Genomic DNA, 26,944 nt, shown 5'->3' with positions numbered 1-26,944 from the left:
CAACTGGGTACAAATTAACATCCTCGTCGTTTAGATCAGATTATGTTGTACTTCGGTCTTCACCTCAACAATAACCAGCGCTGGTCGAGGCGTGATCGTCAGATTAAATGCCATTTATCATAACAGGAGGTAGAAAACATTCACATTTGCAGAGCTTTAAAGCAACACGAGAGGATTTGAAGGTCTTTAAAATCACACTACGTGTGCTCAGTTTACAGATGCATTGAAACTGCAAAATTATGTAATGTTATCAGGAAGAAGTCAACTTACACAAAACTACAAAATTAACAAGGATCAAGTTGAATCTAACAGAAACCAGCATGCATATGGGGTTGTATATATGAATATTCAGCAAATAGCAGTTTGTAGCTATGTTTGTAGTGGACAAATATATTATAGCAGTATTACAGTCCCTTTTATCTACTGCTTGGCAGTACGAACACATTTTTTTTATCACTATGTTTTCAAGATGTAGGCGATTTCATGTTATGGTACATTTTTTCCATGTCTGGGCCTTTGCAAAGATTTCCAGTGGCTTATTCTACCAGCACATGAATATGATAATATATCAATGTCATCATGTATATATCACACACTTGAATAAACACTGTCAATCGTTATTTTCTTCCTCGACATTCTGCAAAAGACCCAGACATTGCAACACATCCAGCCTTTCACTTAGCTCCACTATATGTGCCTTTATGTTCACCTTAAAGATGTGCTTACTTAATAGTAAACTCCCTCTTGTGGCATAAAAGTGTAACATAGCTTGTCTTTATATGGAACGAACTGGAGCTCAGTGACTGCTAACTACACAGTACATATCTCTTGAGTGTTTTAATCAATGGCCTGAACTTATTTTTTTAACTGTCTGTAGTGGGACCATGTTCTTGTACAGGGTGATTTTTATCGCGTTCTTTACGTCGCTCCACCTCTTGCTTTTCCTGGCATATATAGTGCCTCGAGAAATCCTCCTTAAAGCAATGTCCAAGCTTCATTGTTTCATTGGCGCTACTGGATAACTGCCTCGAATCCAACGACCATAATCGCTCTTGCTATTCCAACACAGACTAACATTACTAGTGTCACCATCGCTTGTAACAACAGTGGCTCTATAAAAAGTGTAAAGTCTTTTGGACTTTTTTAAAACCCAAAACCCTCCAAACCGCAGAAGGAGCTCCCCTCTTGGGCACAGGTTCTTCTAGTGGATCTCTCTTTCTTCATTTTCCAGAAGTCTTTTCTATGTACTGTAGCACTGAGGCCTCTCGCAGCGGTTAACAGACTGCTATGCTCCCTGGGCTAGTTAGTGTACCCAGCATGCCGTTCGGCAGTGTCATTTTGTAAGTGCACAAGTACTAGTGCAACAAATGGTGTATGTGCCACAAGGTGTTGTGTGTCATAGTGTTTTGCCCAGTTGAAAAGTGTTAGTTGTGTCATAAACGTATAACCATAAACTCAGAACCATTAATGAGAAGAGTATGGAGTTAATAGAGGGTCTCTGCTATGTGGCACTCAGCTCTGAGATATGATAGTATCCTGGATATAAATGTAGTTCTATGAGTTCACATACTTCGCTGGTTAATGTAAAATTCATACTTAAATTCTAAAATACTGGATGAGATGGTTAAACAGTATAACACTTCTCTCCATTGCCCTGTAGTTATGCCACTTGTACTATGAAAAATGTCATTATAACTACACACCGACGGTATATTTATATATTATAAAAGGTGTTTATCCTGGTGTGTCACCTTGGATCAACACATATCGGCTCGAGCAAAAAAACCTGCCTCACATGCCAGTTGATGCAAAGGGACTGTGCTTGGCACACTACGAACAGCAGACCATACGTCACTCTTGATATACTTCCATGCAAGATGGATTTCTGTACTTGAGGTCACAACTGTCGTCTTCTCCCCTCAGCCAGAGCAGCTGGCTACTGTGTTCAGCTGCTGGAGCTGCCTCAGTCGCCTGATAAAAGCTCATGTACAAATCCCTCACTTGCCCCAGCCCACTTGTGTAACCTATTAAAACTCACGAGCCATTTCAAATTGGCATTCAGCAGATTAGTTTATGGAAACGGGGTATAAGAAGGCACTCAGACAGCTTTAACGTTCTGTCTAACAGTGATAGTCATAGCCGATGTCACGAATGCAGTGATTTTTGACGTGCATGTCAAGTTTTGTGGCTTCACTTTGACTAACAAGGTAACAACCACCTTCGAGATTCCTTAAAAATTATAGTTTCAAAAGTGATGCTGTTTGTAAGTATACAGTATTGTCTTTACACACTATACACTTACATGCCAATTGATTTAAAAATGAATTTCTTATTTCAAATTACAATACGTTTTCAAGTAATTATATTTATGTAAACGAATCCAAACATACTGTGAGACAATTTGGCCTAGAATAAGTATTTATTGTAATTTCTTCTCACTATTACTGCAACAAAAAGACCAAAAAGAATACGTGGTCACACCCTTCATAGTATAGTAGAAAATATAGTATAGTATAGTAGAAAATCTGTTTCCTGTTAGTTAGTGTTTGTCCGTCATCTACAATCAGTTTGTACTGCAGCATGAAATGTGCATTAGTGCAAACCTACCAACTGTGTCTGCAAGTCACAAGTTAGTTAACTTTTAACAGAGTAATACTGCATGTGAGCTGGATGAAATGTGGTCTCAGAAACCAGGCTTTGCAGCCGAGATCCTGTATATACCTTGCAAATGAATGATCTCTCTGTACCTGCATCTCTTTCTCACACTCTAACAAACTCTCCATTCTCTGCCTCTTTATTTCCCCCTATCTGCCCCTTCTCTTTGTCACCTCCTCTCTATTCCTGGCTCACAGGCCGGTCATTGTACAACAAAGCACCACTCTCTGCATGCTCAGCACTTACTTTTTTTTTTTTTTTTTTGCTCCCAATTCATTTTGATAGATTGTTCACTCACTTTCTTCTATGTTCAATGAATAATAAAAAGATCTGCTAAGATTTCTTCCTGTAGCCAAGTAAGCTGCTCTCCCTTACACATTCCTCCTCAGATGTGATTGTAATGCAGATAGAGATGTATTCAAGACACATGGATGTATTCATTTCTCACCTGATTTGATTGTCAGTACAATATGTTTTCAATACACAGTAAGCACCATCGCTGTTTGGGCAGTGATACAATATTTAACATTTAGAATTTAAAATAGACTTTTGCTAGGTCAGGTGATAAAAAGATTAGCTTGTGTTTGATTATAACTTCAGCCACATCCAACGCTTATTTTTCAGTAAGATGCATATATATTTTTGCATGTTCACCCATTGTAGGGTCCACAATTAGGGAATCTATTCAATAAATGCACTTGATGCCTGTTTAACAAGGTAGGAGGGGCTGTTTGGATAACAAGCGTTTAGACATCTGGGTGAAAGAATGTCCTTTGAAATTCCATCATTAATAACAAAGCACATGGTGATGCTGCTGTTTGATGCCTGAAGGATTGTCGTGTATCTTTTATCTACCTAATGTAGTAATAGAACTTGCAAAAAGACGTTTTGACGTAAAACGCGTCTGATTTTACTTTAAAGTGGCCAATCACATTATAAAGTAAATATATAACCATGCTAGATGCTTTCTGTATTATGTGCTTTGAAAACAAACAAAATCATGCCTATGACATGAATTCTTCAACGCCTGAAATACTTTTGATGACTTGTTTGGAGAGTTGGTTCATCAGGGATGAGGATTAAGCTCACACGCTCCCCATCCAAAATAAACAGACATTGTTTTTCAATCAGCAAATGACCAGGGCAGGACAGGAATACAGGTTAAACATGCAGTACATACATGTACCTCTGCCAAGGCTGCACAATCCTATGACATTGTTTTTAATATTACAATGTTTGGTTTGCATCAAAGCTTCCTTCGAGATTTTTGCCAGGTGTTTGGTAGGTTATGGTAAGAGGGCTACCTACCAATCATTAATGTTGTAAGGGATTATTATTAGAGAGATTTATTGTTCACATTTCCTCACCACCAACAGGTTGGGGATAACCCTTATTTTTGGTAAACCCTACTTGCAAAATATCAGGGATTTATTTAATCGTGGATACAAGAGCAATGATATTTTCACCGTGGTGATTTCGGTTGAGCTTCTGCAGCAAAGCCCTCCAGTGGGGAGCAAATGTTGTTTTGGTCCTCGCAGCGAGAGGAAAAAGGCAGTTCTGTGATGATGTGGTGAAAGCCCTTCACAATGTCAGTGGTTTAGGCTCGACAGTTAATTACAGTATTTTATTCTAGTGTCAACGTCATGGTGCTTGTCTAATAACTGGTCTCTAAAAAAAAAAACCTACATGGAGTTGGAACTGGAATCAATAAAATGCTGTCGAACTCCAGTCCCAGACTGATGCGAAGGCAGATTGGCTTTCGAAGTTTTAGCACCATGGAGAGAGACACACGGAGACACTAGAGGTGCGTTTCATTAGTGGTTTAACAAGCCTTTGTTCACATCCCCTCCACACTTCCTCTTCACACTTCCTCTTGGGGGAGTGCTGACCGTCATGGAGTCACAGACAAATGTTTTTTTTTCATAGGTTCCCATTGAAAAGTAGTTGTGTAGTCAAAAACTTTTGACAGAATGGCTGCATCTGCTTCACCACTATGTATTAAATACCGATGAATATATCCATATTAAATAAACCGGGATGACCGCCAACTCATTCGAATGTCACTCAACAGCCATAGGATGACATCAAGTGACCTCCAAAAAGAACGGCAAACGGCAGCTGGGGTGAAGTGCACGGCGAGGACGGTTAGAAACAGGCTCCTCGGGGCTGAAGTCGTGCAAAACTAGAAAAAAGCCCTTCATCAACGAGAAGCAAAGAAGAGCCAGGCTGAGGTTTGCAAAAGAACATAAAGATTGGACCATAGAGGACTGGAGTAAGGTCATCTTCTCTGATGAGTCCAATTTTCAGCTTTGCCCAACACCTGGTCGTCTAATGGTTAGACGGAGACCTGGAGAGGCCTACATGCCGCAGTGTCTCGCATCTACTGTGAAATTTGGCGGAGGATCGGTGATGATCTGGGGGTGCTTCAGCAAGGCTGGAATCGGGCAGATTTGTCTTTGTGAAGGACACATGAATCAAGCAAAGTGCAAAGTTGTCCTGGAAGACAGCTTGCTTCCTTCTGCTCTGACAATGTTCCCCAACTCTGAGGAGTGTTTTTCCCAGCAGGACAATGCTCCATGCCACACAGCCAGGTCAGTGAAGGTGTGGATGAAGGACCACCAGATCATAACCCTGTCATGGCCAGCCCAATCTCCAGACCTGAATCCCATTGAAAACCTCTGGAATGTGATCAAGAGGAAGATGGATGGTCGCTAGCCATCAAACAAAGGCGAGCTGCTTGAATTTTTGCGCCAGGAGTGGCATAAAGTCACCCAACAGCAATGTGAAAGAGGTGGAGAGCACGCCAAGACACATGAAAGCCGTGATTGTAAATCAAGGTTATTACACCAAATATTGATTTCTGAACTCTTCCTAAGTTAAAACATTAGTATTGTGTTGTTTAAAAATGAATATGAACTTGTTTTCTTTGCACTATTCGAGATCTGAAAACACTACATCATTCTTGTTATTTTGACGAGTTGTCATTGTCTGCAAATAAATGCTCTAAATGACAATATTTGTATTTAAAATTTGGGAGAAATGTTGTCAGTAGTTTATAGAATAAAACAAAATTTCATTTTACTCACACATACCAATAAATAGTAAAACCAGAGAAACTGATCATTTTGAAGTGCTCTCTTAATTATTTTTTTTTAGAGCTGTGTATATATATATATATATATATATATTATTATTATTATTACAGCTCTAAAAAAAATTAAGATATATACACACATCTGTAAGCTACAGAACAACAATGCAAATAGGCTATTTAGGCATAGGCTGTAATCAGAGTTTTATGGTTCTGTTGTGTTAGTATTGTTTGTGCAAAAAAACATCAATCTCTTGCTTAGAGTAAGAACTGTGATCGGCCCAGATGCATATATTTTTCTTAGGCCCCTCCCCTCACATTTCCTAGTATGCCCTCTTCCTTTATACTTATTGAGAATAAAGCAACCTAATTAAATAGGTGTAAGTGATTGGTAGAAATTATATTCATTCTTAATTAAACATGCAGGTTTAAAACATTTAAGAATCAAATCAAGATACATAAGATAGCTGCAAATCAAAACCGTAAGGCGTGAAGGAGGTATACATACCCATCACAATCATTAGTGTGTGTGAAGCATAGCTAAACAGACATTATTGATCTTAATTGGTTTGAATAATGAAATACCCATGCTGACATCATATATGAGTTTCTGGCTGCTTTGGCTCTGGTTGCCAAAGCAACAGACGGGCAAATTCTTGTGCTTGCTATGAAATACATGTAACCTTCTAGGCTACTGGTAAGTGCAGTCTGCCCAGTCTGAACATTGGATCAACGAACTAGATGGGTGATAACAGCCAAGTTTGCATTCGTCGTTTTGTTGCAAAAAGAAAAAAAGAAAAAAAACTCAAAATCAGGAGCTTTGCCTCGTCACAGACGTTGTAAACAACTTGCAGAAACATTTGTTACCAGCCGAGTCTTTACGAAGGTGGGCCTTGTGGGCAACCTTCCCCCAACCTTGTGGGGGTGTTGTAGGCCCGGCGGGCCCTTGTTGTGGGAAGTGCAAGACTCTCTCTCTGGTGCCAATTTTTAAGAAACAATATTACCAAATCTTAGCTACAGCTAGTGTGAAACGCATGCCCACAGTGGTGATTACGTTTCTGTATTCAAAGGTGTCCAGATAAGTCCAAGTAAAACAATTAACCAAAGGTTGTGCACCGAGTTTGCTGCCCGCGAAAAGGCAATAAAGGACCAAGTCATGCAATGGCACGATAATGTCTCTCCTCATCACTGCAGAGTGGCTCAGAATAGTAAAGGCTAGTTACCAGCTATGAGCCAGGATAGAGTAAAGGCAGTATCTCACTCGCTCACACGCACACACACGCACACACACAAACAGGAGAGAGCAAGTCCTCTTATGCCCTGACTGTCAATAATCTATTAGCAGCCTAGACCCAGACATCAGACTGAGAGACAATGTACTGTGATGAAATATAATAAGTACATTTTCGGTGTCCCTACTGATGTCCCAACACACTCCGAATCATTACTGCTTCGCCATTAGCATTGTCACTACTAGGCATGTGCTCGTAATATTAAATTCTAAAGGTTAATTATTATGGTTCTGTACAATACTTTTATTTAAAAAATCAAATTAATATCATAAACGTGCAAGGATTAGTCGTCTATAAGGTAATTTCTTATGACTCTCAGTAGCTTCTTTATAAAGATGAGAGCACAGATCTTGACAATGATGGCTGATTTACTGATATCTAAAATCTCTAGTCTGAGAGAGTCACAATCATTAATGAAGGGAATCATTAATGTATGAAGTGCTGTATCATTGTAAAGTAAGAAGGACACTCGATAGACATGAAAAGGCAAGACCTCTGTGTCCAGTTTTATACCAAATGAAATGAAAATGGAGTCACGATTCTGAATAGAGTGGATAGTTTTCAGTAAAAGGGCATTCAAAAAAGAGAAAAATTCACAGTGCATCCAATTAACAAAGCTCTCAGTCGGTTTAAAACATGGTATTTAAGGCCATTCAGAGGGCCTAATTGTAAAATATATTACGTAAAGTTGCTTATTGTAGTCCATCCATACAATACAATCATTTCCTAAAGGGGTTAAATTGTTGGACAGTTAACAAGCTACAGTCATAGCAGCCGCATAGTTCTTCAAGCTCTCCTGCTGGTGCTCTCTTTAATGTTTGTATAATAAGCAAGAGGGAAGATCAACACAAACCAATAAAGACAGGGACTCCTCCATGGCCAGCTACTGTGCTGATGCTTTCTCAGGGGCATCACCCAAATTACATATTTAGCAGGAAAACCACCTCAGCCAAGCAAAAATTGTACGGCAATTTTGGTGTTTTCTTGTGTGTGGTTTTGTTGTTGTTGTTTTTTGCCTTTGAAGGCCACATCTAGACCGTGGATAGAGCGTTGCAGACGGTACTCTTTCACTCTTTTGATTGCTCAAATTTAAGAAATTGTTGCTCTTTTCCTCTCATTGAGGAGGGGGATTTCTCCACATTGTAAGCGTCTCTACTACTCTTCCTTTCCAAGAGACATGCTGAGACTAGTAAGTGCGGCTAAACAAGCAAATGGAATCTATTTTTTGCCAGCGCCATGTGCAGCCAGCAATATGCAACCTACTGTCACATGCGGTGTCTTTTCAGAGGAGTGCATGGCGTCTGCCAAGGCAGCAAACTTGTTAAAAAAAAAAAAAAAATTATAATAATAATAATAAAAAGGTGAAAAATCCTGTTTAATCAAGGTGTGAATTCAGAGCTAAAAAAAAGGCTTTGTGCGTCAATCTGTGCATCCAAAAGCCGTCCTGAGACTCTGTCTTTTGTGTAGCTACTATAGATGTAACTAACCTCCATGACATATCAGTCAACAGTAGGCAACTAACGTATTAAGAATGTGAGCGGCTCTGGTTCTGCGAGGTCGGCATCTATCTATTCTGCTGGTTATTTCGTATCTGTTGGTGGAACCATTGTGCGTTGCAGCCCCTTGATATTTTTTTACTCTTCCTCCTTTCCTTGCGCTGTCGAAGCCAGGCTTATTTTAGGTGTTGTCGCTTTGAGCCTAATGAAATCAACCAAACATCACAACTGCAGGCCATGCCTTTCAGAGGATGCTCGCATTATGAGTAATTAATCTGAAAGTGCTATGATTAATCCTGCTACTTTACCCCCTGAGGCGAGACTGGATGTCTGTGAAAAATCGTCTCGCACAAATCTTCCTGAGAACAAACATGCACATTTAGGTTTCTTAAGTATTTAAAACGTTGTACACGTCTTCTCACATCTTGTCATTTGCAAGTTTGCAAAAAAAAACCTTTTGACTTGTGCTTTTCCTATAAGGAAATGTAAACACTATCTGTCCTTAGTTCACTATATGGTATCGTATATATATATGTAAGGTGATTATGTAAATATATATAGAGATCTGCCAAAGCTCTACATGTGCAGAAAAGGGTTTTGAAATTGCCTGCGGGAAAATGCAGATTTATTGGTCTGGAATTGCAGGAATCGCAGATATACGAAAGTCACTCCATTTTTTTTAAATCCAAGAAAGGTCAGTCGAAATGCATTCAAGAATAAAACTCATCACTAAATACTGTATTTGATCCGATCCGATCCTCCGAGGTGTGTCTAGTTGTGTGTTAATACGGTGGGCTGCGTGGGAGGCCAACTTATTAAATCACCAAGGACAACACAAGGTTACAGCCACCAACCTTCTCCTTCTCGCTGTCCTGATAACATTTCTTTCATCATGTTGAGCAACCCCGAAGCACGTAAACTGATTAATGCAAGCCTTTCGTTGTTGACAGCTCTCACCAAGATATCATCGCTGCCTAGAAAGATGCTCGTATGCTGGAGAGCCTGACAGTCCGAGTCACCGGCTATAAATCATCCCACTTCAACTTCTTGTACACAGTTGAAAACGCTGGTTTTACGTGGATATGGTGTGTGCAAGTTGGACAAAATTTCAAGCCGAAATGTTTTGTCATGACTGCCCTGGTGTTAGCTGTATAAAACAGAAAATGGCTGAAGCTTTGACAGCAGAAATAAAACTGACTTTCCTTGTTGGCGTCATCAGGGGATTATTCTCTATGCTTGTCAGTGTTCCTCCACACCAAATAGTCATTACTGTAATTGTGTCTACATGTTACAGGCAGGCAGTGCGCGGCATCGTCACTATTGTCTGTTTGATTAAGCCGCCGTGCACTTCCCAGCTTTAAGATTTTCTGAGACACATACGGAAGAGGACACGCATAAAGGATTTACATTTCGCTGTGACTCAGATTGGACAGATGTGGGGAGAAAAAAAACAGGAAAAAAAACCTCTTCTTTCAATTTATTTATGTTCATAACGCCGATGAATGTCTACATGCTGTTAGGGCACTTGCCATTCCAGGGTGTTATGCACTCATCCCTCCTCTGTTCTTTTTGTTCAATCAGCCTCGCTCCCCCACACGCCCCACCCTCCCTCCCCTGCTTGAGTAATGGCCTGCGTCGACTTCTTGTCACTATGAGAGGTGGTGCTGCATGGCTCGCCTCTGTCCTCCTGTTTCCATGCGTGTCCTTTCAACCGACTCGGCAATCCCAGCTGATATCTCTATCGACCGTGATTTAGCTGATATAGCTGCAGTCTCCCTTTGCTTTCCCCCCTGCAATCTCTTCCCCTCTGTTTTCTGCTATTTGGCTCCCGTCTCCACTGCCTCCCCAATCCCTTACCCACTTTGTCTCTCCTATACTGTCACATTTCTACCCCCCACCCTGAAAAGAAAAAAAAAAAACCTGAGCGGCTCAGAAACGGCCGGAATACCTCTGAACTCAGATCAGTCGTGGCTTGGAATAAGTTCTGCATGGTTAAGCAGCATGAGAGCAGAGAGCGACTGAGCTCCCTAACAGAGGGGTGACTTGTATACAGATGTGAGGTGAACACATCAGGCGGCGGGATTAAAGCAAATTGATTTGGAGAGTAAGACCAGCAGAGGTATGGCAATGCAATGATGGGGAAGAGAGAGGTCTGAGATTTAATTTTGATTCAAGCTCTTGATTTCTTGGAGGGGGGGGGGTATTCCATACCACCGCCTATAACTTACCTCAGCCTGAGGTAGCGAGCTGTATTATATCATTTTGACAGGTAGTTCTGTTTCTATCATTCATGCTTGATGTAGCTCTCAAGTCTTTATGTTAGAAGCACGTCCATACCAATACCCTTGTGTTCATTCTGTAACAGCTCTGACAGCTCACCTAAATCAGGCTCCTCCTCTGCAGTATGATTCCTACGTGTTACTGCCAGATCCTGCAAGCCAGTGTGCTGTGAATCTGTAGCATGTATTTATTCACACAACCCATTTACTTGCTTTCACTATTTCCCTGTGTGTTTGCGCCGTGGCTGTCTTCTTTTTTCTCTCTCTCTCTCTCTGCTCTCTCTCTTTCGCTGTCTCTTCCTGTCTCCCGCCCTCCTGCTATTGCTCACCCCCCCCCCCCCTCTCATCCCCCATACCCCCAACTCACCCCCCTTTCCTCCTCACTCATTTGCTCACAGACTCTCTTTCTCAGATGCACACGCACACACAGACACACACACAGACACACACAGAGGCACACAGAGGCACATGCTGTGCCTCACTGGATCAGAGCCTCTGACTACAGTATGTCTTCAGACGAGCTCCTTTATCTCGCATTCGTTAGACCACAACTCCGAGGCGAGGTTATTTTCGCTCGGGGTCCGGGCTGTCCTGGAATTCCGCCCATCCCGGATTCATTATGATACGACGGTGCTTTTTAATTAGCATAATTTTTTGCTGCAGCAGTCCAAGGCTACATCTCAGTCTCTGCCGTCCGAGTCATCTGATCTGAGGAGAATCACCTGCCCTCCTCCAGAGGACAGACACATGCTGCTGTCACGTTAACCGTCCTCCGTCGGAGGCAGCGCAGCAGAGCTGGACAAGGTAACGGGAGAGGATAAAGGGAGAAAAAAAAAAAAAAAAAAAAGGAGCAGCGGTGAGGGGGAATGCAGCAGTAGTCACTGCTGCATGAGACTGAGCAGGTGGAGCGTGAGGGGAGGATCATATGTTCATTTGAAATAGAAACACTCGGCTGCATTCTGGCGGATCTCTGCCACACCAGACGTTCCCGTTCGCTGGATTTGCTGCGCCTGCGAGAGACTGAATGAGGAGCCGCTGAGAAATTATTTATTTATTTCCTGGATTTTCTTCTTTACCGTGCTGCTGCAGAGATACTGCTCCCTCTCTCCCCCTCTCTCTCACCCCCCCCCCCACCACCCTCACCCCTCCTCCCTATCTCTGTTCTCTTCCCATTCCCTGGCTAAAGGGGAACAAAAGCGCTGGTTCCTGCATCGCCCTTCATCGCTGCATCTTCGCCTGCACGTATTTTTACCTCCTTGTGATTTTTCGTTGAATGAAATGATCCAGTTTCCCACGGAAGCGCGTTACGTCTTCTGCTGCGGTGGAGGGGCACTTTTCTTAGTGGGCAGGCTCAGCTGCCCTCGAGCTCTACCTGTAGGCGATGGAGACTCCTATCAGAATTTGTATCGCATCAATCTCTGTCCTGCCACTTTTCACGCCTAAATATTATGGTTGAGCAACATGCCTGTTTGAAATTGCAGCTGGATTCATCTCCCTCCCTTATTTGGATGTTTATCGTCTCTGCATTTTGGATACTTTTGGAAGAATGTGCTTCGGAAAGGTTCTCAATGAGCTTTTAAAACTGGCCTTTGTGTGCAGTAGACATCTTGTTGTGGCAAAATGTTAACCAAGAACAGATAAGTTGGTTGCTCTTCAGTTTCATCCACAAGAACACCTGGGATTTTGACTGCCTCTTTGAAATCTTATTTGGCTGTTATTATTTTCCCACAAGTTGAAAGGATATTTTTCCATCATCTCGTACCTTCCGGCCCAAACTAAGGGAATAGGAAAGAAATGGGCCCAGTTTGTCAGTGAGATGCCCTGTTGTCTTCAAGTTGAACTGCCAGAGGCCACATCTTGGCCAAGTTGTCTGTCCTGGGCCCATGTCGACCTGATATACATGGGGAGACTCTTTGCGGCCACCTCTGCGCTCGGACAGCGGAGCAGCTGCTTTAGCATAGGCATGGGCCTGAGTTATTGCTCCAGACTAACCTTCTGGTTCGCCTTGCTTACTGTACTCCCCATCCAGACTGGAACAGCACGCGTGTCTTCAAGTCTCAGTACCACACACCATGTCCACCACTTCCACAATAAGCATGGTACTGTTCCTATTGCAATCAACAGGATGCCTTTTCTCACCAGAGGGGGCCATGGTAAGACATTTCCCTCCAGGATTCTCAGCTTGCTGTTTGCTGCATCATTTTGTTCTGATAGCAACGAGTGTCTCAGGAATGATCCAAATTAGGTATCGCATAGCATGTTTTTGCTGTCTTCCCATTTTTGTATTGGTAACATTTTAGAGGTAAAAGGCTTCCTGCTGTATATATTGGTGGTGCTATTGGGGGCTCTCTTCTAATACAGAGTGGGATGATGTATCCTTCACCAGCTATGGATGTGCTGCAGCCTCTGTGCATCAATTAAACCCCTTTATCTGTCCATCAGTTACAGTCATAGGTGTCCTTTCCCCGTGTTGCGGCTCAAGATGCTACGGCGCCAGTGGAGCGTTGTTTGTTATACTACAAACGTACAGCAACAGCGAGATGAATCATCGTTGCAAATCTCTTTATTTTCCTCACTGAGGTTTGTGTTTGTTTGAGTAGTGTGATGCTCTCCTTGTGATGTCACTTGCTTTGTGGTAAAGGTGACTGCTCCAGCACACTGTAATTAGTATCACGTCACATCATGGTTAGTGACTGTACTGTGTGTACGTACTATCAGGATTTATAGCAGCATTTTTTTCTAACTTCATATAAAATCTGTCCTGATAATCTCTTCTACCTTTGCCATTTCGTAAGGTAGAATCTAACCTGCATTGAGTGTCGGGATATAAAGTATTGATCTATCCTCAACAATCTACATCAAACTGGCTACGCTATTTAAACAGGCTCCTTCAAAGCGCTGACACCAGAGTCATTGCTCCCTTTTATATCTCACTTTGAAATTTCAGTCCTAAGACTCACTTTTATGTCCCATAAAAAGAGACCCAATGGATTTGTAGTGTCTTTTTCACAGCGGCAGTTTTGTCAGTTGCAAAAGGGCTAAAAATGTGATGAATTACATCTGCGCTATAATAGCCGTATCATTCTGGACCAGGATTTTTTTTTTACAGGCACGGCACAGCCTGTGATCAAACAAGCCTATAAAAAAAAAGAAAAACCACTTCAAAGAACTCACTGATAAATTTTCAATTACCTCTATTGTAGATTTTGTACTGTGGGTTGTTATGAAGTATGTGCTTCAGAGCAAGGAATTCAATTTACTGCAACATAAATGATGCAGACAGCACTTATGATTTACAAGTCATGTCCACAATACCGTAATGCGCTATGCACAATGCATTTTGGTTAACATGAATTGGTACAAGGGTCACGATAGTAACTCATGTAACCAGCATCTCAAAACCATCTAAAAAGCAAAACCAACTTTGAATTTAACAGTCACAAATTTCACCTTAATTATAATTTTTTTTTGGAAACTTGCCTTACCATAACAGCTGTGTGTGCGTGCGTGTGTGTGTGTGTGTGCGTGTGTGTGTGTGTGTGTGTGTGTGTGTGTGTGCGTGTCAAGGCTACCCAAAGACTTCTGGATGCCCCTGAGCTATTTACTATTTATAGGCTAACTACCCTGCTGCAATGCCTCACATTCCTCATCCAAAACACAGGTTATTGGATGTATCATCACAATATTCTGGTTACAGTATGTGGCGCCTGTTTACATACAGGCACGTTCAAATAATGAGCACAAAGTGATCTGAGTACATCTACTAGGATTCGTCGAGGTGACAGAAGAGATTCAAGTACCAAGCAAATAAAGAGGGATCAGCCACTGAATCAGTACTTCAGTAGAGGCATCAAGTTATGCAAGATTTTTTTTTTTTTTTTTACAGGCTTTTATTTGGCCTTGCAATGATCAGCCGGGAAATCAATTGGTTGATATTTTTGCAACAATATGACCCGATTGAAGGGATTTTTAAATCATCTTAAGAAAAATGCCAAACATGCTCTAACTCATGAACTCACAAAAATGCATTTCTTCAATTCTCCCATAGACGTGGGAACATCACAGACAATATAGGCCCATGAAAGAAGGCTCATTGGAAAGCCAAATTTACACAATAAACTTTAATGATAAAACTGCAACCACAGATGGTGTTATTTACTCACAAAGCAGACGATGCAGGCACACAGTAAATACAAACGTGATACAACAGCAGCTTCGCACTGGCAGTTCTGAAAGCCAGATTTACAAAATATCTTGATCATAAGAGCATCAACCACTGACACAGTTAGTATTCACAAGCAAAGCAACAACATCGAGTCACCAGATTAACAGTTAACTGCAGGCTAATGTGCATATTTTACCTTCTTGGTTTTCCATCTAATTTCTATTGGTATTTTTACAGGCTTTAATCCTGAGAGACACATTATTGATTAATTGCTGTCAAGGCAAGGACGGAGGATCTTTAGGGGGAGATAGCAGATCAACAGTATCAGCCTCATAAAAGTGGTAAACAACATTTTGAAAGCTGGAAGCTGAAGATTATTTGAAATGCAGCTCAGCTTTGTGTCTCAAGTTATGTGGCTGGAATGGCCTGATTGGTTGGCCTTTCGTTTCACGCCAGCATCTTCAATCTGGCTTTAAAACTGAGCAGCTAACAGCTGAAAGACAGTAATGTAGCAATTGTCTACGACATGTGCTGCAAAAAATAAACTTGACTTACCTTGATAGCTTCTTGCCATCCCCGCTGTTCCTGAGCGCTGCTAACTGCGAGCTTCCGGTTCTCTTACTGGGAACAAAAAGTTCGCCGAGGTGCTCGTCTGTCATCGCGTCTGCGGGCGGTCCTGGTGTCGATTCCGGTCCGCTTGGTTTTGCTCTTGTTTGGTGTCTTCATTAGGAAATCTGAATTTTGCCTCAGTCCACTCGTGAGTGCTGTAGTGACGTCAGCACAGACCTTTGACCCGTCAGTTTGATCTCAGACGTCATTTCCGGCCAGACTGAAAGCTTGGATACGAAGACTTACTGAATTAAACATATCGCTAGAGCATGAAAATAACCAACACAAATGAAAATTGCAACTTTTTTTTATTGAATTGAATTTTATTTTTTTTTATTTTATTTTTGGACTATCAGGTCCTCTACCATCTCCCAGAGTCTGTATTTATAACAGACCATCAAATGAAAAAGCTGCCAGTCTGCATTCATTGTAGCTCCAAATGTGTTTACATCAAGATAATTACCTCAAACTTCAATACAAATGTCATTTCAAATTAGACATTTCATTTCATATGCTTTGTCTAGATTAGGGGTCTTCAACGTTTTTCAGGCCAAGGATCCCCAAACTGATAGAGAGATGGAGCAGGGACCCCCTACTATATATATTGTATAAAATTGTCTGGAGGAGTGCAGGAGGCTTGGAGGGACAAGTCCAGGCTAGTCTCGCGCTTTGAGTTAACCAGTGCCCAGTTTGAGAGAGCTCCTATGTGTTAATGTGTATTTAAAGACATTTAAATTTGTGGGGAAAAAATTGTGAGAAAAATATATTTTAAAAAAATATGAAAAATTGTCTAATCAACCAAAAATTTCACGACCTCCAGCAGTATCTCCGCGGACCCCCTAGGGGTCGCGGACCCCCTGTTGAACTCTAGATCCTTTTGTTCAAACAAACCGCAGATGAAACCCTGAACTACCCACTTGAACCTCCTGTGGTACTGACATTAGCAGTGAGTTTACCCTCCTCACAATGTAGGCATTGTCTCTGGGTGGTCCTGAATAAGATGTTTCCACCTGCTGAACAAAATACCCTAAATGGGTACATTACATATTAAAAAGAACATTATTAAGGATGTTAACACCATGTTAACTGAAGTATTTGTCATACCAGGGGAAGTCAAATCCCAACTTGAAGCTTATTATGTAACTAACATGCTCACAGTCTTCCACAGTTGTGGTTCCAACCCTGCACTGCTACAATAACTGAGAGGTTTTTTTTTATTCACGCTCAACTAGTTGTGGACATGGTCCTTAAATACATTGTTGTTTCAAAGCAGGTTTAATACTGTGTTTTGTTGAAATCACCATGTAACTACAACACTGTGAGAGCAAGTCGATACTATGGCCTTCAGTGTCAGAGACCTTGTATGCTCTCAACTGGGATGCAGGAAAGATTGCACTGTGGCTGACCTCTCATCGTGCTCCCAACACACCCGCATGTTCAACACACTCAGTAAAAATCTGCTGCACTTCATTCTCCAGGGCCCCCATGTTAGTGTAAGAACTGTCTGGCTGTGGCAAAGCAAAGAGCAACGTAATGCTTCCAGAGAGATGTCTCAAGTGGAGGAAATGGTTTACGGGGCTTGATATCTTTGAGCACAATTCAAAATTCAAAGATTGAATATAACAGGAAGCAGGTTTATCCTTAGATCAATGCATTAGTGTAAAATATTTTTTTGTCTGGACGCTCCCTGCAGTCAGATATGGGTTGTTGTTTTTTTGCGACAAGAGCTGCAGAAAGGGGAAACAAAGAGACAGGGGCATCAGTGTGTCTGTTGGAGAGGGCTCAATTTCCTTCGGGTCACATATTACATTACCCTCAAGGCTGATAGTGAGGCGGGCCTGCATACACATACATCCACTCAAACACATCCAATAAAAATAAACTAAAACAACAAAAGTCATGTCCCCCAGCCTTTTGATTTTATTCAAATTCTGCCAACAAATTGTATAACTGATTATGAGATGATCGTCACCATTGCTGTAGCTGAGAACAAATATTGTGATTGCACTTGTCATTTTGAGGTTTTGCTGTCACTGAGAGCGAAACGAGTGGATGAGGCAAAGGAGGGCATATAATGGCCGAACGAAGTGACCAAGGTAACTGCTGCTGTGCTCTAGATCTGCAGCAAAGCAGAACAAACAGGAAAATGAAAATGGGAACAGAAGAGAAGAGAAAAACTGAGACACAGAAGAAGTGAAAGCGCTGCATTCTTAGTCAAACAGCAATGTCAGGTTGCATTTATACATTATATGATTTGGTACATATCTCAGTGCTATTGCATACTGCAGATTTCTTTTATGAGCAGATATTATGTGAATGGTAATGACAGAGGCAAAGATATTGGAGTAAAGCAAACTCAATCTGGAGACAATGTCTGAAATCCAACAAGGTCAAAGGAAACATAAAAAGAGGCTTTAACAATCACTTATATGCTCACCACTACTGGTTAAACTCTGAAGGTTATGATTGCTTCACTCGGAGCAGCTATTCTACCTTGAAGCTGTTAGCCTTAAGCAAAGATGAGGAGCAAGCTGTAGAGCTTCGTCTTTCTAACTCCACACCCCCAGATTTGTATTCATTTTCAAACTCATAGTCTTCTGCTCCAACCGACATTTATCAGATTTAATGTGGCTCCCCGTGGAGCCACTAAAGTCTTCATATAACTCCCCAAGACCCGTAAACAGACTTTGATGTGTAAAAGTGATGAAGTCTCTCTTTAATACAGCTCTGATGTGGCCTGAAGAGAGTGAACAGTTAATAGGCTAATATCAGGGAGTACAAATTATGCTGCATTACATGCTGCATTATCCTGTGAATGCTACGGCAATTTGAGTGGCTATTGCAGAAACAATTTGAACCATGAGTCGCATCAAAAACGGGGTTTGATGTCATGAAAATCTGAAGGATGGGAATGCAATAAATGTTCAATATACGACTGGTTTGAGATCATACACTTACAAAGGCAATACAATCACTTAATTTCAACAACGACGGTGATGCTACTTCGCACATACTCTTGTCATAATGTTATAAAAACAGACTCTTTTTTTTTTTTTTACTCCAATTTTGGAAAATGTAAAAGTGAAAATGAAGGCCACGAGTATAATGGAAAAGAAAAACTTGAACATTAATATTCTTGTCATAAAAGCTATTCTGTGACATTGATGGGAAATGTCTTTGTGACTTTTGCAATATGAGGAAGCTTTACTGCAGTATTCAAGAATTGCACTTGAGTCAAAACTGTTTTTCCACATCCCAAGTCACCTGAAATTTGAGTAGGAGAAATCCCCCTCGCATTGATATAGAAGCAGGGGTTGTTCGAGGTGCTCTGAGCCGCAGACATTCAATTTCTGAACTGACAGTCTGGATACATCTTGCTGATCGGAGCAGAAACAATAATTCAACCATAATACAGCTCAAGTCTGCGTGTGCCAGCTGCATGCGGGGTTATTTAAGATTCATACGATTTTCAGTCTGCCTTTTGCTTGATCAAATTTAATTGATTAGATTGATTCTATTCCTCAAGTCTGTGTTCACTGTACTAAGTATATGATGCCACTTTCTAACTTGAACGCCATATTTCAAACTTGAGAGCCATATGTCCTCTCTGTCAGGCTTTAGGCTGCACTATTCATTTTCATCATTTCACTGAGCTGTATTTAATAGACCATGGAAGAAGTGTGCCTCAGATGCCATAAGTCAGACGACAAATTCTTAACTTAATATTTCACAATAACCCTCCCTTTCTGCAAAACGGCTCGCAGCTGAGAGATTTATGTTAGTTTTTTTTCTTAATCGACCAGCTTTGTTTTCACAATAAAATGCCCTCCTTGCCCTTCACAAACTGCCTTTGCCTGATGCCTCCACAGCATACTGTACACTCTACCACACTTAGACACTTTAATCCAGCTGGAGGCTGGCGGGCCATTCACTAATGTTTACTAACTGCGAAAAGACCTTGTCCATATACAACCACAGGAGCGCTTCGGTATAAAAACCCTGGTTGAAATGGCTACGAGAGCATGGGTCATTTTCTCTTTACTCCACTGCTTTGTATTTATAATGATGCAGCTGATACAAGTTGCCATTTGTGAGATTCATGATTATTTTAAAACCTCCTAAAATTCATGATTGGAAGCATTATGAGAGCTAATACTCACTCACTCAGGCCACAGGAATTCTCTGTGACAGCAAGCTCAGGGGGTGTTTTTAAACTATTTCACATCTAAACTGTTACATGTGATGCAAATTGGCGTCAGCATCTCGGTGTATTTTGCAAGTCCTATGAGCACTCTGCCTCGTCTCTTGCGTATTCAGCTGGCTGGGAGCACAAATGAAAAGGACAGGATGTTTGAGTGGGTTGCATGCGTCTTGGCACAAACAAGCAATCCATACTGTTACATTTGTTGTGTAAAGATCCATTAAGACATGACAGCCACTCATTGTGGCTTTATATAAATTTGGGGGCTTAGTGACACCATTGCGATGCATTTCAAAAAGCAAACAAATCTGTAATATAACTATGATTTTGTTGACCTCTAAACCAACAAAAGAGCTCCAATATGCTTACAATTTAGTTTGTACAGTGAATATGCCACCGCTTCACATAATATTCATACATAACATGGCAGGCTCCGGGAGTATCTCAATGCCTGTGCATTACAGTATAATTAATGATCAAGGTTCCCAACTAATAATGATGTGATATACAGCGCACATTTTTGCCATTGAGAATCTTCAAGGGAGCCTTATTATTGGAGCACAGATGCATTGTACAGCCACGAGGGAAGAGCAAAGCGCTCCCATGAGATAGTCGGCTGAGAGGCAGCAGAGAGCTGTTCCAGGGGAGAAAACTGTGATGTTTATAGTAATAATCTTAACAAGACTGATTTACCACCTGCTTCATTTGATGCTGGTCTACCCCAGAACAGAAGAGACAGGAGGAGGCACAACAGTGAGGCAGAAAAGTGCTGTGACTAATGCAGGAGTTTCTGCTGTCCACAGACTCATGTTTTCCTGCAGGTGCATTAATATTCCATATTTCAGGATGCATGTGACAGAGGGGCATGTTACCAGTATGCACTTTTCCACTTCCTCTCTCTCTGCTAATGTTGCCACAACACAACACAGAGCTCCACATGTTCAGTAGCTGTTTTTAGTGACGGGTGGGCTGGAAATAAGAAATACATTTACTTTGAGCTGAGGTTTACATTTTATCAAGACTTAAAACAATCCTGACATGCTTTAATGTATATTGAGACAGATTTTGGTTGTTGAATTTTTTTTTCCTCAATTGTATTCTGGCCCCAATGAAGTCCCTTCCTATTATCAAGGATCTTTTTTGTTGAAGATGTAAGTCCATTTAAAACAGTATACTGATATACTTGTATAAACAAACATACAGTATATTGATATACTTGTGTATACACATATACAGTATATTGATACTTCTTAATCACACCTTATTTTTCACACATGACTTGAACCACATACTAAAGTTCCTGGTTCCAAACAATTTGGTTCATGAGCGCAAATTTATCATGTTATCTAGAGAATCGGTATGAACAAGCGACTGCTAAAATTACCTGCCACCAACATTATTTTTGCCTGGTGAAAGTGGTGGCAGCACCGGCTAAACAGGAGAAGCAGCTAACTCAAGGTTTTATACAATGCTCCTTGTTGATTAGCATCATAACCCAGATAATCTGGCTGGGGACATCTAATGTCAGGGTAGGTGATTGGGGACAAAATTCAGTCCTCACTGTAAGAGACCAAGTTAAAAGGCTCAAGGACAAAGGAGCACAATGGATAGTTCTGATTTTTAACTAGCTTCAGAAAAGTTGTAACAAATAGAAAACGTTTCAACAAATCCAAATTTACCAAAAGAATCTAGAAACAAAGTAGCAAAAAATTAGGGTTCAACTCAAAATGAAGTAAACAGACTAAACAGATCCAACCTGCTAAATGACACAGAGGCAGGTATATATTCAGAGGAAGGCTTCAGACAGATACTGAAGTGGAGTGTTTCCACAGACAATAATACACTTAACTTTGAACAAACCCTAAAAAGTTTCCTAAAATAAAAACTATCACAATAACAAGGAAAACAAATAAGGATTAACTTTAATTTAAGGAATTAACCAACATAATCACAAGGACAGAAAAAAAAAAAACTTTTACCTTGCACTGTTGGCCTCTTTCATTTCCTGTTTACTGTATTAAAGAAGCCATATTTCCCTACAGCCAGGTTCTCTGTTAGGACCTGAGCTAGAATACATAAGGTATGTAAACTGAAAAATAAAGAAACATTAGATGGAACGTAAAAAAAAAAAAATGCTGCCAAATTAGAAACCAAACTGCCGTGAAAATAGTAAACAAAAGGCTGTGAGACTAACTACAAAAAGACATGCTAACATTATGGATAGCAGCTTATGGGGCCTCCACACTCACTTCAAACATGATGTGTAAAGTATAGATAAAGGTAATAATGAGGTTTCAGCAGTCTGAGTTAGACAAATCAAAAATCAATCTACCATCAGTTAAATTCCCATTTTGTATTCATCTACTGCAACTCAACAAGCAAACACTGTTAGGTAAAACACAAAGAGGGGATTTCATACTAAAAGCGATGTAACCTCAGAAGATATCCTCTTGAGTAAGCCAGACTGAAGGAGCCACGTGGTTGCTGCATCTGTGCTTTCCCACAGAAGGATTGCCGATTTTGTCCCTCACATCACTTGCACTAACATCGATTCGGGAAGGGCTTTCTCTGCAGCCAGTATGGGAAGGTGGAGTATGTACATTGAACGAGTAACTCAATGTACATGTGGGCGTTTCCGTTTTTTTTAGATGTAGTTAGAAAAAATGTGAACCTACCGTTTCATTTAACGGTGGAAATGTCACAATATGTGGTGAGAGTGGACCCAAATGCAGCACGGACAACACCAGGATTATAGGTAAGAAGATTTATTTCCAAACAACAGGTTATCTAGTAGGTTGACTGAATGGTTCCCTTGGAATAATTCAGCACGTCAGGGAAGGTCGACTGTGTGGCGCCCGTGGCCCGACACAGGACAATAGGCTGGATCGACGGTGTGGCACCCGTGGCCCGACACAGGACAATAGGGTGGATCGACTGTGTGGCACCCGTGGTCTGACATAGGACAGCAACAGGATCACAGACAGGCAGGCATGCTGGTATAAACTGCAGCAGGCGGAAGACAGACAGGATGGTCAGAACCAGAATTGCCACCTTAACTTACAGAACCTCAGCGTAGAAGCAGGTGAGGTTATTGTAGAGACTGACGCAGGTGGAGTGCAGGACCGGGGTTCATATACTGCCAGGTGGTGATTACTGGAATGAGAGACAGCTGTGCCGCCCTGATCACGTGATAATGGCAGGCGTCTGCAGGCGGCAGGGGATGAGTCCACACCCTCCAGACACAGATCAAAACAAGAACATATGACAGACCATAACTAACAGGGGAGAGAGACAGGAACATGAGGGAGAGGAGATAGGGGAGAACAAAGGGACAGTCAGGCATCCTGACAGGAAAATATAATTTTCTAACGTCTCAATGTTTTAGAGATATACTGAAGGTGACATTCATGGGGAAATATATTTCATACCAGGTCCAAAACCAAATGGGCCGACTTGTGAATGTAAATATGTAAAGGGTATATTGAATGTGGTTGTACACTTTATTTTCACATCAGATGATTTCACATGTCATGTGTGAAATACCTGAAAAGCACGTGACAAAAATGAAATGATGTGTCATTATGTGAATCAGACTTTTTTTCTTCATAGATTTACATGTTTTGTTGCCTGTTGTTGAAATACAGTCAAAGTCATGCTATTTTTTTCCACACTGTTAAATGTAATGGGTGTGATGAGCTACCAAGGTTGGTTTTTAGGCCTCTGAAATTGAGTACAAGACGTTCATGAGGTTTGAGGAAGCATCCTTTTAAAGTGGTGACCAAGGCTACAGTATATCGCACAGAGACATCTGAAATGAGACCTGATGTGGAATTAGATCTGAGGACATGATTGACCTCATCATTATCATTATCTTCTTCTTTTTTTTTTTTTTTTTGGTTTAAAAAAAAATAAACCCAGGTAAAAATCAAGAGGGGCTGTATGAATAATCAAAAGCAGAACTACAGCCCCTCAATAAATCCTACCAATGTGAAGCTTTATGTTTTATTTAGGCTAAGCTTGCCGTGTAATGCTACGCTGGAACAAGTAAAACAATGCTGTTGTTCGTTTACTGTGTTTTTCTCACTCCAGTAGCTTACTGGTTTGGTCATTTAAAACTTCCTTGGCACAAACAAAGAGTTCCTTGGAACTCATATTATCAGCAAGGCTGTAAGAATGTATTAGGTTGTCCTTGGCTTCATGATGTATCTATTCCTGACATTATGTTTAAGATACAGACCATTAAACAAAAAAAGCCACTGTACACCAGTGTAAAAAGCAGAGGTCTATAATAATTCTGTAAAGAAAAGTGATTTCATTTTCAATTTCACTGAGAAGGAAAGAGGCCAGACAAAGATAACATTCAATGAAAGGCAGAAACCAATAAAACCAGTCTGTGAGACTTTTTGAGGTCACGACTGCAAATCCCAGACGTTAATTGAGATTACCTCGGTAAGAAATGATTGTGTTTGAAACCATCACTGCCACAGAACCTGCCCTTTCAATTCAATTCAAAGTTAGTACAAGGTGTGGTTGAGCCTTTGGATTGAGTGTTTAATGTTAAGATAACATCCAAACAGCAGTTGAGTTCCTGTCAATTGGAAACCTCTGTGCCGAGTGCCCATTACACTGATCACACTGACGGTTGAAATGAAGACTTCAGTTTTGTGTCAAGTGTTTTTCTGTGCTTCAATACCCAAATTTCAAGAGATTTGTAAAAATACTACAATCACTTTGTGTTTGTGTCCCATAATAACATGAATTTGTGGTGCACTATCAAAGGAAATTGCTGTTTCTGCGGTGCCCCGTATCATGATGACTGCTCATCTATCCAGTACCTCTCCGAGAGGTTTTCATCTGCGGACAGCACTTTATCTCCCTGCAGTCAGCACCTACAATCCCAGCTCTGAGAAAGCTAACTTTGATTTGACATGGTTTAAATTTGCATGGATTATATAAAATGGATTAAAGCTCTGGGTTTGATGTCCTCACACAAATGAAAGAATTTTGCAAATTTATGTTTAATTAACAATCTAAGGTGTCTGGGAGGTTAGGAATATATCATCTCATTGCAAGAAGAGGTGTCTGATTTACAAGCTGATCAGCGAATGGATTTCTTTTTCAGGTATTTCTGCTATTCGAGCAAGACTTGGAAATGACAAATTAACATCAGTGTGACTCATTTATCTCAAGGACACAGGCATCTTTCTGAGCGCAGAGTATCTTGCATGATAAAAGTTTAAGCAGACACTACTGCTGTGCTGTGCACTTGGTAGATACTGTATGAGCAGATGGGTACATTTTAATTGGGTTAAAATGAATACCTTTTTTTTAAAACAGCATGAATCACTTTCTTTTTTATATTCCATAAAGTGAATTAGATTGTAAATGTAAACATTAAGTGCTCCTGATATCTGCTTGTTTGGCTAAATCAGAACATCTGTAAGGAAATATTTATTAAGTGAATACAGAATAGCAGGACAAGTATCTGTGCAGCAACAAAGAAGGTACAGGGTCAAAACATGTCAGACAATTCAGAGCGCACTAAAGTGCAGACTCAAAGTAGATTGATAAGTGCTCCAACTAGTGGATGATGTTTGACGTAGAGATTCAGGAAGTCAGATGAGAACAGGTGAATGATAATAACAGTAAATGATATTTGTTTCTATGCTCAGAAAACATAATCTGGAGAGCACTCTTGAGGAAGAAAGCATTGTGTAAAATCCTGTCTAAAATAAACAAACAAAAAAAAAGAAAAACCATGCAAATGTAGATTTCATCTATTTGTCTCATCTTAGATTATCGGCTGTTTTTTCTTAATTCTGTGAAATCAGTGCAGGGCACAGCTATGCCCCCATTTTTGGATTTCCACAGTGTTGGACACAGACTCACATAGACTCATGTTGTCTATCTGATGCAGAATCATTTTCTATAAAAGATATGACTGTGGCACTCATCTGTTGATTCCAGTTTACATCTGAGAATGTAAAGCTTTGTCATATTTAATAAATTAGACTAATTAGCTGTGATTTAAGATCAAAGCAGGCTGTTTTAATAAATCTCCCCTCCTTCCTCCTCTGCCTGCTGCATGATTTTTATTTTTTTTAAATGAAAGATTGTGTGTGTGTGTGTGTGTGTGTGTGTGTGTGTGTGTGGAGCAGTGGAGGGGGCTGGGTTGGCTATTCATTGATGACAGAATGAATCCAAATCTCATCTTCATTCTGGGGACGGTAAAACTAAAAATAATGACTTACGTTGTACAGTTGTCCTTGACGACAGAGATATCTCCAGCTGAATTTTAGTCAGAGGAGGCCAAGGCAGCTAATAAAGAAATACTACTAATACTGTAAATACTACCCCTTTACTCTTTATTAACCCTGATTCCTCCTTTTTCTCTGTCTGTCTCCAGCTGGGACCACATATATCTTCGGGAAAGGAGGGGCTCTCATCACATTCACTTGGGCTCCCAACGAGCGGCCGAGCACCCGAGCTGACCGGTTAGCTGTGGGCTTCAGCTCGCAGCAGAAGGAAGCCATCTTGGTGCGAGTGGAGAGCACCCATGGGCTCGGAGACTATCTTCAGCTGCACATAGTAAGGACGGCGAATCTTTGGGACTTAAAATCTTAATGTCAGAAAAAAGTTTCCCTTTAAGGAGATTAAAGATTAAACATGTCATTCATACAGTATACAGCACATCGTTTTCCAATCTTACACTTCCACCTTAATGGGAAGGTGACATTAAATGTAAAGCATAATTGCACAGAGATGTTTTTAGATATTTTTGCTACATATTGTAGTTTCTTCTACAAGTTACTGGACTCTTTGCAGCTGCACTCTGCATGCACAAACTTAAAATCATGTTCTGAGTATTTGAGGGCCAACACCATTCTCTGTAAAGTAACATACACAATACTATTAATGGCATTTCTAATCATTCATCTTGGACTATTTGATGTAATACTCTGTGAATATGGAAGCATTATATTTGTGATTACAGTTGCTGTGTCAAAAAAGGGACAAAATTCTCTGATCTCGTGAAAATCAGGGCAGCTAACCAGAACAGTGTAAATTAGTCCACTCTGTCTGCAAACACAAGATAACAAACATTTAAGATTATTTTCAACCACAGTCTTTATAATGCCCAAGGAAATCAGTAAGC

General features: G+C 40.8%; 1 protein-coding gene across 7 annotated transcripts in view; it reads left to right on the top strand.

Annotated features, from left to right (window-relative positions):
* The window catches only part of nrxn2a (neurexin 2a), a 116,314-nt gene that overhangs the window by 73,763 nt on the left and 15,607 nt on the right, over nt 1-26,944 (top strand). For 6 of the 7 annotated variants that reach the window (XM_069146438.1, XM_069146435.1, XM_069146437.1 and 3 more), the window contains one exon: nt 26,195-26,376. In XM_069146438.1, the coding sequence (XP_069002539.1) occupies nt 26,195-26,376 (182 nt within the window). Of the gene's footprint in view, nt 1-11,155; nt 12,967-26,194; nt 26,377-26,944 lie in introns of those variants that run through there. The other variant, XM_069146439.1, reaches the window with a different exon arrangement.

This window comes from Embiotoca jacksoni, unplaced genomic scaffold (assembly GCF_022577435.1).
Source record: "Embiotoca jacksoni isolate LCO1_2020_lvr unplaced genomic scaffold, fEmbJac1.0.p SCAF_13, whole genome shotgun sequence".
Taxonomy (NCBI): Eukaryota; Metazoa; Chordata; class Actinopteri; family Embiotocidae; genus Embiotoca; species Embiotoca jacksoni.
This window is presented reverse-complemented; position numbering and strand designations above follow the sequence as displayed.